General features: G+C 45.6%; 1 protein-coding gene across 20 annotated transcripts in view; it reads left to right on the top strand.

The window, feature by feature from the left end:
- The window catches only part of EPHA5 (EPH receptor A5), a 226,705-nt gene that overhangs the window by 185,486 nt on the left and 28,316 nt on the right, over positions 1–12,903 (top strand). For all 20 annotated transcript variants that reach the window (XM_075751394.1, XM_075751393.1, XM_075751404.1 and 17 more), the window contains 4 exons: positions 4,023–4,084; positions 5,086–5,295; positions 7,432–7,581; positions 12,206–12,399. In XM_075751394.1, the coding sequence (XP_075607509.1) occupies positions 4,023–4,084; positions 5,086–5,295; positions 7,432–7,581; positions 12,206–12,399 (616 nt within the window). The remainder of the gene's footprint in view (positions 1–4,022; positions 4,085–5,085; positions 5,296–7,431; positions 7,582–12,205; positions 12,400–12,903) is intronic.

Below are 12,903 nucleotides of genomic sequence, written 5' to 3'. Positions count from 1 at the left end.
AAATGCCCAAAATTAAATGAGACAAAAATATACCTGGCCAGCCTGAGGCAGCGGGTGGGTGATGGAGGCGGCAGTAAGCCTGGGTTTGTGTGAATGCTGATGGAGTGTGCTGCCTGACTTCTGCCTTGAAAGTAGTTCAGCAGCACCTATGGCCTGCAAAATGCAAGAGCATTTTGAACGCAGCAACGCCAAACCACCCGCTAAGTTTTTCAAGCAGACTCACTTCTTATTCCTGCCTTTATTAGTTTACTTTTGAAACCACATGAGCCCCAGGGTGAGCAAAGATGTGCCAAGAAGTGGGAAGCGATTTCCCTGGCAGGGAAACGGGGAGGATTTTGCTACCAAAAGTCTGGAAAAAACCCAAAACCAACCACAACCCATGATGATTTCCAGCCATCATATTTTGAGAAGCCACTGAAGCAAAGCCTGCAGGAGGGCAGTGCTGAGCCTTGTGATCGCTCACATGGGATGTGAGCAAGGACAGAAGTTAGCTGAAGTTTTGCTTTCCAGAAGCAAGGAAGAAGAACGGGAGTGTAGCTGAAGACGACAGGACTGTGTAAAACCATGATTAAGGCAAGCTCCTTCTGGGATCTGCTAGTGATGCCCATGGTGATAGTTGCCCCTGGTGCTGGCATATAGATTATGAGAGGCGTAGAGGGCTTGGAGAAAATGTGAAATGGATAGCAACATATCCCAGCATGAGACTTACTAAGATCTGACTGCTCAGTTAGGAAAATAGCTTTCCATAACTTTCCCAGGCCAGTTCTCCACATTAATGTATGCACTAAAGATAAGGGCAGAGGAAGGGACAGCACATCCGAATGTGCCCAGCCCAAGCTTCTCCGGTGGTTGGTGCTGTGCTGAGGTTGTGGGAAAGGTGCGGAGGTGTTGTTACTCTCCCATTTTAAAGCCTTGGAGGATCTACATTATTTGCATCAAGGATTTTTTTTTGTTGAAAACAACTACTCCTTTATTTTAAAATATATTTTAAGTGTTTCAGGAAGTTTTTGCTAGCTGAAGAAGCGCCAGCCTCACGAGTGTGAATGTTGTCTTCATGATTGGTAATGTCAGAGCTTAGCTACTGCCGTTAAAATGCTGGTGTTTGGGGCCATGTGGCTGCTGTTAGTACCATTTGTCATTCATCAGAGGCAGAGTCACCAAAATTAGTTCTTTTTCAGAGCTGCAATAGAGAAAGTACAGAGATGCTAGCTGTTTGTCCTGTTCATATCCTTATAGCCTACTCAAAATCAATGCTATTTTGCAATCAACAGCCTTTTCTTGCATTTTCCCTTGAAATTGCATTTCCTAAAACTTTTAAGAAAAGAAAAAAGTAACCAAGATAGGTTTCTCCCCAAAATTGAATAAATACAAGTCTCTCGGAGTCACCTTGTATAGCCCTTAATACATAAAAGCTCCCATTTCTAGCCCTGCGGGGATGTGGGATATTGGGCAGGAAGCAAGTGAGGATTATACTTCAATAAATGTTCCTGCTGACACAGGGTTGAGTCTTTCTGGCTGCCGGGGCCTCAGGGGATGGGTGGGAATCCCACTTCTAGAGAGGATGTGCTTCCCTTATGAGCTGCTCCAAAGGCCATGGAAATGCAGAGAGCTTTGCTTCTAAATTGGACTTGGAGCAACTGGAGTTTGGATGCAGGAGGGTATGTGCACCCTGAGCTCCTCATTAGCTCAGTAAATGCTTGTTTACCGCATTCAGATTTTTTTCCATCAGGCATCCGGAGCGTTTTCCCAACCTTTTTCTTTTCTTTTAAATGGCCCAAAGCAACCTTCATGAATCCCAAACTATGCTGCTATCACAAAGTTTTGTTTAACTTGTTTTTCAGTGTTTTAGTCATTGGCCTATCGTAGAATCAGATCTTTACAGTAAAATGTCTTTGCTGCATCGTGATTTACTTTGGAAGTAAATTAAGTTAAATTGAATTAGGTTATTTTTAATTCTGAATGAGAATATCCACGCAGGGGTTTAATACCATTTAACTAATCTAGTTCAAATGCACACCTTAGTTAATTTGGATTAATCGTCTTCATTGTCCCCATGCAGACAAGCCCTTAGCTATTTCTGCTTCACAAAGGTAACGACCGTCCTGTTCTCATTCGCATCCCATTCGGTTGCAGTGACAGTGTGCACATTGCATTAGTACATTGATATGAATGACATCTACACGCATTTTATGGCCCTGTAATGCCAGCAGGAGGGAGCCCTGCTGACATGGAAAATCAGCCCAGCGCTTTAGAAAGGCCGATGTTTACTTTTAATTTACTTTGTTGAAAGTTACTCTATTTGTGTCTTTTTTCCATGCTCTTGGATTTGGGGCTAATTTATTCCACAATTACTGTCAACCTGCAGCAGTCAGATAATGAAAGATAAGTGCCAGAACTCTTATTTTCTTTTCTCCGATGGCAACCAAAGGCAGGAGTGTGAAGGAGGTCTCCCAGGGAGGTGGCATAACGAGACATCAGACTTGCTGCAACACTACCTTGAAGAGTCAGAGATAAGGGACCCCATGCTACAGTTGAGGGTTTAGTGTTTAAAAACAAAAAAAAAAAATTAAAAATTGAAATATACCTGGGATTTTCCTTCCCTGTGCAGCCACTGACGTGTTTGCCAACCTATAGCAATGTCATCTGAGATCTCTCCTCCCTCCTGCACACAGCTCGTGTTGTGTGTAGACAGATGGCTGTCATCCTTGAAGATGGGGTCCATTATTTTGTTTGGGACTCAACGATATTTTTCAAGTCCCCAAGGTGCATTTCTCATATCAGAAGTAATACTTTTGGCAAGCTTCAATCTCAGGCAGTAGCTGTGATATTAACTTCAAAGAACTGAAGCAGCGCAGGTCCCTCACGCTGCAAAGGTAGTATCTGCGCAACAATGAGTGTTTTGATTGACAAGTTCACAATTACCTTTATTATGTAGATAATTAAGCAATAAATTAGGCAAATAGTTAAGGTAACAGGAAAGTGGGAAGATTAAGATCGATCTAAATGGTAGAACATGCACCGATTTTTAGGAGCATTTACCTTCATGCACATGTTATGACATGCGGCAGCTCTCGTTGATCATTTCTATGAAAGACATTTATAATGCACTGTACAAATAATTGGCAGCTCCTCTTTTGTCTGTGCTTCATGCTAGCTAATGGAAATTGATTTAAATAAAAAATAATTTACATGTTCTTATAAGATTTCATTGAATTTACAAGGGCTGGAGCACACCACATTAATTATTGCTATGTCATTGTGGCAAGCTAGCGAGAAATTAGATATAAGAACTGAGCAAAAACTATATATAATTACCATTAAAATGACTTGGGCATGAAAATTAATCAAATGGATTTGGAAAAACATTATTATTCCTGTCAACAATAGGAGACCAGGTCTTTTGTTAAGAACTTTTGATTTCCACTCACACTCATTCCATACTTAACCCGCTTTTGTTCTGCAGTATAAATATTCTTTTTCTTACTTCCAGGTGTGTTTACAAGGGTAGTCACATGGGATTACTTGAATTGCAAGGGTTGTAATCCCATCCTCTCCTGGTCTTGGTTTTGGTGGCTACCAAGGTCAGATAGATACTTCAGATCATCCCGGTTGCTCCTGTTGGGCTCCCGTTGTTATTTCAGGGCATTGAAGCTGTAAGGAAGAGTCCAAAGAGATCTCTGTGTGCAATTTGGCCTCAGCAAGCTCTCCGCTTGTTCACGGAGATGAGGAGAAGTTTGTGCATAGGTTGTCTGGGTTCAGCTTGCAACCTCTTCCTCAAACATCATCTAAACCCTGTAGGGCTTGGTACCCCACCCATAATACAGGATTATTTTTTTCATCCCCTCCTCATAGATTCCCCTATTTCTACACACATTCTGGCAAAAACATGGGACAGCATGTCTCGGTGTAGATTTACTGTTGCATGGCTGTGTATTCATGTTCAGATGCATTATGAGAAGACTTTATTATTGTTCATGGTTTTTAAATAAATTGCTAACAAACTCATGCACTTTTTTTTCCAGGCAAACCAGTAATGATAGTGACTGAATACATGGAGAACGGTTCTCTGGATACATTTTTAAAGGTAATACTTAGATCCTTTTTCCAGGGGGACTTTGGTTAAAGTTTGGGTTCTTTGCAGATGGTTAATATCAGTGAAAATGTTTGCTGGGTGTTGGTCCAGCTGTTGATGCTGTCTGGGGGCAGGAGTAGCTCAGTTGTCTGTTTGATCTATATTTATACAGCATCATGAAGGATCTGGCTTGTGCATTGATAGAAACAGAGACGAAAACGTTGGAGGGTATTATGTTTATTTAGAAGGCAGTCTGCTGCATGGAAATGATTAACTCACAGATTCACGGATGGGTAGGGGTTGGAAGGGACCTCTAGAGATCATCTAGTCCAACCCCCCTGCTAAAGCAGGATCACCTAGAGCAGGTTGCACAGGATTGCATACAGGCGGGTTTTGAATATCTCCAGAGAAGGAGACTCCATAACTTCTCTGGGCAGCCTGTTCTGGTGCTCTGCAATTTTTGATGTGTTTCAAGAGCACATCCACACTGCATCATGGCAAACTCCTGACTTGTTTTTCTTGTTTTCCTTGTTTTTCCGTGAAAGGAAAAGAGCTAGAGAAGGGAGGATAGGGGAAGTGGTTAGAAATGCGGTGTGGCAACGTGGGGAAAAGCCCCTACCCCCAAATATTCACACATGGACCTCTGCAGGTAGGATTTCCATGCAACTTGGCACCATTCAGCTGGCTTTTCAGTGACGGCCCACCCTCGTGCCTCTATACACATTACTACATGTGTTCACTCCCAGTCACAATCTCTTTATCAGTCACCAGTGGAAATAGCTTGCTCCTTGATCTCCAGTTAAAAGAACTACATTTCCTTAGCTTTGTCTCTAGAGATCCTAATCCAAACAGTGAAAATTTGAAAAGCTTCATGGTCAGAGCATGAGCGTAATGAATTATTTATTTCCCTGTTTTTCTTCCCTGGAGACTTGCCTTTGCATTTTTATTCATGCACACACAATGCTGAGGGTGCAGAGACTCTCAACTGATCAAACGTCTCCTTCCTTTTGCAGAAGAACGATGGGCAGTTCACGGTCATTCAGCTGGTCGGGATGCTGCGAGGCATCGCGTCAGGAATGAAGTACCTGTCTGACATGGGTTACGTACACAGAGATCTGGCCGCCAGGAATATCCTAATCAACAGCAACTTAGTCTGCAAGGTGTCAGACTTCGGCCTCTCCAGAGTCCTAGAAGATGACCCTGAAGCAGCTTATACAACCAGGGTGAGTTATCATAGAATCATAGAATGGTTTAGGTTGGAAGGGACCTCAAAGATCATCTAGTTCCACCCCCCCTGCTGCAGGCAGGGACACCCTCCACTAGACCAGGTTGCCCAAAGCCCCATCCAACCTGGCCTTGAACACTTCCAGGGATGGGGCCTCCACAACCTCTCTGGGCAACCTGTTCCAGTGCCTCACCACCATCACAGTAAAGAATTTCTTTCTAACATCTAATCTAAATCGACCCTCCTTCAGCTTAAACCCATTACCCCTTGTCCTGTCACTACACTCCCTTATAAGGATACCGAACTGATTGGGTTCAAGAAAAAAGTATTCCCTGACACATTTTGGTGTTCAGGCTCTGAGCAAAGAGGTTTCTACAAATCCAGAGGCTCTAAACTGTGCATGAGGGTTTGGCCAGGTATTACCAGTTAATCATTATAAGATTAATTTTGCAAATGCCTGTAACTTTGTAGTGGGGATGGCCACATAGGGCAGAACTTAACTAATAACTTTTAAGTTCATGTTGAGCACCTGAGTCAAATAGCAAACTTTGCAAAGGTGCTGCACTCCCAGCTCTATTCTGTCCTCTTTGGTGAATACCAAAGGGAGGAAGGAGCAAGTGCTTTGCTTAGGCACCCATGCAGAGGTGTAAAAGCTATGGTCGTCTGGACAATTCAGCCCTTTTAAAACACTGGTAAGTGTGTAATGCCCATTGCAAATGACGCACATTGCCCTGAAAATTACCCTGTTGAGGGTATTTTCCCCAAACCTGAGAAAGACCTGTTCCAGCCTCAGTGCTCTGCCCCATCCTTGATCCATCCTTTCAGGGCACCACCCCACCCAACCCAGTGCCCGGCCACGTGGCCCCAGCATTGTGGAGAGAGGGAGGAACAGGACCTATCCTCAGCAGCACAGGCTTGGAGAGAGCCTCCAATATTCGTGGCAGTGATTGGCACGCCTGGACATGTCCTATCAGCGTGATTTTCCGGGAGTATTGTCTTATGGATGGTGGGAGCTCTCTGGGTCATGTTCCCAGTTCCCGCAGAGATCTGGGAAAGGCCTTTAAGCTCTTGGCACTCACGGCCCCACGACAGGACTCAGTGCACGGCTGGACCGGAGCCTCCCTGCAGGCTGGAGGGCTCTTGGCCAGCCCTGCTGCGGCTGCAACGTGCTGCCATGTGCTAATTGGCACTGCTGAGAATCTGGCCCCTCACTTAAGGCATGCGCTGATAAGCCTGTGAATAAATAATTATTGGAAGAAGGGACTTTTTAAAATTTTCTTTGAAAATGTGTTCCAAATTCTACTTTTCTCCAATAACAAACACTGTTAGGGGGGCATTCAGGGAGACCTTCCAGTATTTAGCTCAACACTGAGAGGAAGGGACTTCACAGTAAAATAGATTTTGATATAAATCAAGGGAGACAACTCTTTAAACCCAATGAGAAAAGTATTCCTTAATCCAAACTCCCCTTTCCCTCCCCTCTTCCTTCTCAAGGCTGGGCTGAAGTTTGATTTCTAAAATGGTAGAAAGGGAGAAAGGGAACAGAAAAGCACATTTGACAGCTGTGGCATCATTTTCAGTCCCACAGCAGAGGCCAAGCAGCCTGGTCTTTGCACACACAGATTTTGGTTCCCGCTATGCAGATCTCTCTGCAGGACCGGGACTGCATTTAAAAACAAAGAAAAAAAAAAAAGAGAGAAAAAAGGGGCATTACTTCCGCAGCAATTTGCATGAAGCCCTCGTTAGATCAAAGTCTTCCTCGGCTTCAGAGCTGTCTGTTCCTCCCCCGCTTGCTCTCAGAAACGGAGGAACTGTATTCCCCTACCAACCCGTGCAACATAATTGAGATGTTGATCCTATACATGTCCCAGCATTCAAACAGCATTCAAACAACAAACCTTCAGGACAGCCAATTAGTAGGCAGCCTACAAATGCTTATGGGCTGAGATAATGTGGAAAGGGGCCCCATGCTGTCAAACAGATTTACTTTAAAATTCGATGTCTCTTTCCAGAGAGAAAATAACATCCCTCAGTGCTCTAAGAAGTGCTGTTTTGTCCTCTTTTGCAGGTTGTCTGCCCTCCTCTGCAATCTGGTTTTTTATTTTGGTTTTTTTCCCTTTTTTTCTGCTTCTAGGGGGGGAAGATCCCCATCCGATGGACAGCACCCGAAGCAATCGCCTTCCGCAAATTCACATCGGCCAGCGATGTCTGGAGCTACGGCATTGTGATGTGGGAGGTGATGTCCTACGGCGAGAGGCCTTACTGGGAAATGACAAACCAAGATGTAAGCACGTGTGAGAGCTGCCGCGTGATGGGACTTTGAGGGCTCAGCGTTCATTCTGCAGTCAGAGAGGCAAGATGGGGCTAAGAGGAGGAGAGCCACTGCAAAAATGGCTTTGCTCCCCCATGCCAGACAAAAACGATTCTCCTGGTTGATGCTCTTTTTTTTGCAGCAGCAGCCCAGAACAAGCTGTGCGCAGAGGGAAATGTGTCTGCACAGAGGCAAGTCTGCTTCCCCCAGCAGACCGCTGGAGCTTCACTAATGCTGTTAGAGCTGGAGCCCGTCCCTCCTCTGCTTAATGACAAAGGTCTGCCAGGGGATAGATGCTGATAACAGGCAGCATTTCAATTGTGTGTTCAAACCCCTGCTGCCACCTAAAGCAGAAACTCAAGAGAGTCATGGTAAGGGCTTTGTTTCCCTGCACAAAAGCTGGGTGATTTGATCTAGTGACAGCAGTCCAGAGAACTGCGTCTCGGTTGCCCTTGCATTGCTGATCTCAAGAGTATAGTTTTGCTCCTGTTGTGAACATCTTGTTAAGTCTAAGCTAATGCAAGTTCTCATGGTTCATTTGCACAGCATCCTTCGTAGTTGTGTCCCCTTGCTCCTGGGCCCCAGTGCCCCCTTGAGCCTCTGACCTTAATGCCACCCTCTGAAGCATCTCCAAACAGGGAGATGCCTGGGGACACTGTCCCCCTCCTGACTGTAGCTCTGATCTCAGCCTGTGTAAGGGTCTCTTGATCGTAGTGCAGGGCTGCCTCCTACCCTGAGCTCACCATAAACATCTGTCCTTGTCTAAGGCTAATTTAAGCCTGAGGTTGCCAGATTTTCTAGGACCGTCATTCCTCTTCTCAGCTCTGAGAACCATGATGTGTGTAGGTCTCAGGACAGCAGCTAGTGTATGAGGTCGGGGTCACCATGAGGCACGCGGGGCCCCCAAAGCAGCTCTGCGATGTGCAATGTGCGTGTGGCAATTGGAGTCGCGTCTGATCCCTCCCACTTCATCTCTGCAGCCCTGCCACCCACGGGATGCTGCTGCCGGCTGGGCAAAGCAAGCAGGTCCTCGCTCCACCGTGCGTTTCCTCTGGTCACAACACCTGATGTTTCATCCTTTTCTCTTTTTTGAGCAGCGTCCCTGTCCCCGTGCCTTTCTGCTGTTTCACTGGCAGCAAAGGCTCTGGCTGAGCCTTCTGTTTCTCCTGTGTTTTGTTTGCGGGCCTTTGCCATCAGTGGCTGTTACTACCTGTCACGCCGAGCTGCTGTCTCATCTGGCTTCAAGTCCAGGCGCGGAAACGAGCGATACCTTTGAGACGGTCACGCCGTGCTTCTGGCCAGGGAGACGAACGCGTTGTTTGGCATGAATGCCCTGCTGCTTCTGTATTGCTGAGGCTGTCACTTTGCAGGGAGTTTGGTAAAGCAGCATGTATCTACGCAGGGATTTACCTCAATCAAATCCAGAGACTTTCTTCCGTAGCCTGTGCAGAGAATGCAGCAATTGAGAGCCAAGCTTTTTCAGTCACAGGGAGCACTGTAACTATCTTTAATGGTGATGCACCGGCATAGCACAGATGTTGTTTAGTAAATGCCAGGCTGGTGCCAGTGAAATAATGCTCCATGGCCACGTGAGTCCCTCGTCTGGATCATAATGCTATAAATATCCACACTTTGCAGAACTGTTCCAAAAAGCCCAAATGCCTCCGTGCACTGTGGGGCATAGGGTGAATTTCATGCTTGCCTGGGAAGAAGTGGATGAGGGACTGGATACTTCAGCAAGAGGACTGGTGAGATGTTAATGAGCATCAGTTCCTGCTCAGGCTTTGCTTGGGTTACCTCTCTGCCTATGTGCAGGTGGCAAATGCCTGGGTGGTGGTAGCCTAGGAAACTTAATTCATTGCTGTGGCATGTTTCTCAAGTGATTTAAGCTGTCCTCCATCTTCTGAAGGCCTCCTCTCCTTTCCTCCTCTGCTCGTGAGGGCAGAAGAATCAGTGGTGTTAGATACAGCATTGGCTTGAGTGCAGAGGACTAGGGAGCTCTGCTCACATGAATTTCAGACTCCGTTGCACAAGAGTTTCTTGTTGCATGGCTTGTAATTAAAGGACATCATTTGCAAGCACAGTCAGCGATGAGCAAAACGATTCTCACCGTGTTATAGATGGATTGTAAGTACATGTAAAGGAGGTGCAGTGCCATAGGGCAGGCAGCGTTGTAACTGCAAAGGCTACAAACCGCGTTTTAAAGTCGTGCTGGTTTCTGGACGGCCTTCTAAAAATATGCTTTGACTCGACCACAAGATAAGGCTTTGATGCAGGAATTGCTGAGAGGAATTTTGTGGCCTGTGTTACGCAGGTTGCTAAGCTAAATGATCGCAGTGGTTGCTTTTTAGTCTTCAGACTGCTGTTTTTATGAAAACACAGAGCTAAAAGTGTTGCTTTGGTTTACTGGAATAGACTACCCCAAATTGTCTTCTCCCAAACATCCAATCCACTCACCCCAGTCCCTAAGTGGGTAGTGCTTGTCCAGAAGAGGAACAGGGGCAAAAATGCCTCCTTGTAGGTGCAAGTTTTAGCTCTTCAGGTCTTACAAAGCAGTACGCACCAATGACTGGGACAGCAAATGTGCTATTTTCTAAGTATTGTGATGGCTACAAGTGACTCAGTCTTTGTTGTTTCATTCTTTTGCTCTTCTTATTGCCCAAGGCACCTTCAGACACAAGAGTGTATTTCAGCGTCCTAGCTCCTCGTGGTATTTTGATACCATTTACATTGTATCGCCAGAATGAACGACATCCTGTAAATTGAGTTAACGCTATTGATTGTGATGTTACTGCCAGGAATATCAAACATGCATAACCCCATTGCAGATGTAGTTCAGATATTCTGAGCTGGTGCCAGATGGTCTGCTCCCCATCTTGCTACTATTTTCTTTCTGCTACAGCTGGAGGATGATCCGTTATCGTTATAAATACAGACGCGGACACAGCAAATAACGTTCTCGTGGCTGTGCCACACTGAGGCTTTTTTTACAGGGCAGCTGCAAATTTGGTATCAGGGACCAGCTGAAAAGCATGATGTGAAGAAAGACAGTGCGGATAGCACAGTGTAGTGGGGTTGGGTTTTGGTGCTGTGAGCAAAAGCCAGGCCATAGAAGAGATTGCTTTGCAAGCGCAGGTTGGGTAGAGAGCAGTGCAACTGCTCCACCGACAGATGAAATCTTAGATAGGAATGCAGGTCTTGTGGGCCAGATGTTCAGATATGCTCGCTACCCTTGGAGACGGTTAGAAAGCCTTGCCTAACTTCTTCTCTACTATATACACCCTTAGGGAGTTTGAGGTTCCCGCTACTGCTGCTCAGCCAGCCCAGCTCATTCCTGGGACTCTTCTACTTGGCAAAAAGCCCTGTGGTGGAGGACAATTTGAAAGCGATCCATGCGGTCCTGAATTTCAGAGCCTTCTGAAATGGAATGCCAGCCTGACGTGGCGCGCTCTGTACTGCTCTTATAGGGACTAAAGATCAAGGAAACAACTTCTGTGCTAACCACAGAGCCTTCTTTTTAAACACAGGGTATTTTCAAATCATAAGACAGGGCCTAAAATGAATGGCATCTGAGGCAGTCCTTGAAGCCCAGCAGTGAAGCGCTGTGGTTTTCCACATAGCAAATAGCTGCTTCCAGCTCCTTTTGGTCAAGGAGTCTTGGGAGTAGAGAGTGTGAAGATGGGCCGCCGGGACTCTCTTGGCATGGTCACAGACCCTTGTGGCTTGAAACGCAAGCTGTGTTCTCCTGAAAATTGAAATGGTTCAAAATGGGAACTGCTGGGCTTGGAGCCCTGCTGTAAATCTGCCCCAAACTGGGGAAAACAAGTGGCTTTCTTCAATTCTTCCCTCATTTATTCATTTCTGCCTTTCGAGAGGGCAGGCAGCACATGTGCATACCACTTGTTTTAGATATAGAACCATAGATGGTTTGTATTTGAAATCAGTGCAACAACCCCCCCCGGTTTTAATTTACATACTCTTGGGCTGACATTTTAAATTCCTGGCAGAAATGTGGCCACACTAAGAAACAGCTAGACCCAGACAGTATTGAATGATATATGAGATGGTTGTTCTGCCTCTGCCTTGAATCCATCCATCAATTAGCATTCAAAGTCTCTTTTGAAATACAGTCAGACTTTTATTACTGTAATACAAATTTGTGGTCTAGCACATGCCTTTTCATTTAAAAAGGAGCCAACATATGCATAAACAAAATCACTGCACTCCAAGAAGATGCCAGAAAGCCCCATAGGCTGCTTTTCGTGGACTAAGGGTAGGCTCTGGCAGTTTCCTGGTATATAACCTACAGACCTCAACTGAGCTTTGAACAAGTGCAACCTGGCAATCTGGCCCCCTGGTTGCAGCAGTGCCTTGGCTTTCTAGATTCATTTTACGGTGTCCAAAAATGAAGTCATTCAACCCATCCCATAGAAAATACAAAAGATAGTGGCATTTACTGAGTTTGTCTCTTGTGTGCAGGGATTTTATGTGACCATATTGCTGGTCCAAGAGTTCCCTGTTTAAGTCAATTTGCATTTTGGGAAAAAGGTGAGAGGAAGAAAAGCAACCCATTAGCCTCGTGTTTTATCTCCCGTAGGTGATTAAAGCCGTGGAGGAAGGCTATCGTCTGCCAAGTCCCATGGACTGCCCTGCTGCTCTCTACCAGCTAATGCTTGACTGCTGGCAGAAAGACCGCAACAGCAGGCCCAAGTTTGACGAAATTGTCAGCATGCTGGACAAGCTCATCCGCAACCCAAGCAGCTTGAAGACGTTGGTTAATGCATCAAGCAGGTACAAACTCGGGCCAGAGCCATTTCTCAGAGCGAGATCCTTGTCTGAATACCCGCCCCTGGGGTTGAATAACCACTTATTATTTAGCCTGTGTGTGTCTGTGGTGGATGATCCTCCAGCTTTAATATGTCCAGGGGAGTTTTCCCAAATCAACTTTTTCTGTTGAAACTGGCCGGCAGGTGAGCAATTCAGTTACTCTATAAATGCAGTGCTACTGCCACAAAGAAAATTACTGTGGCCTGTCTTTCAGAAACAGGAGTTTCAGCAGTATTTATAGGTCTATGATAAAGCTACCTGTGTTCAACCCCAAGGTTACAGAGGGCAAGACTTGAAGTGCATGAAGTAGATAGTAAATGCTGCTCAAATTATCTGCCTGTTGACTTTATCTTGGTAATACAAATGAAGAGCATCTCTTGGGAAAACTCTTAGGATGTGCAGAGCTCACGGATGTCCAAGTGCATCCTCCCACAACTATTCCCAGGCATGCTAGCCACCACCACCAGT

The sequence above is a fragment of the Balearica regulorum genome, chromosome 4, assembly GCF_011004875.1.
Source record: "Balearica regulorum gibbericeps isolate bBalReg1 chromosome 4, bBalReg1.pri, whole genome shotgun sequence".
In the NCBI taxonomy this organism is placed as follows: Eukaryota; Metazoa; Chordata; class Aves; order Gruiformes; family Gruidae; genus Balearica; species Balearica regulorum.
The sequence above is the reverse complement of the archived record's forward strand: the minus strand, read 5'-3'. Positions and strand labels throughout refer to the sequence as shown.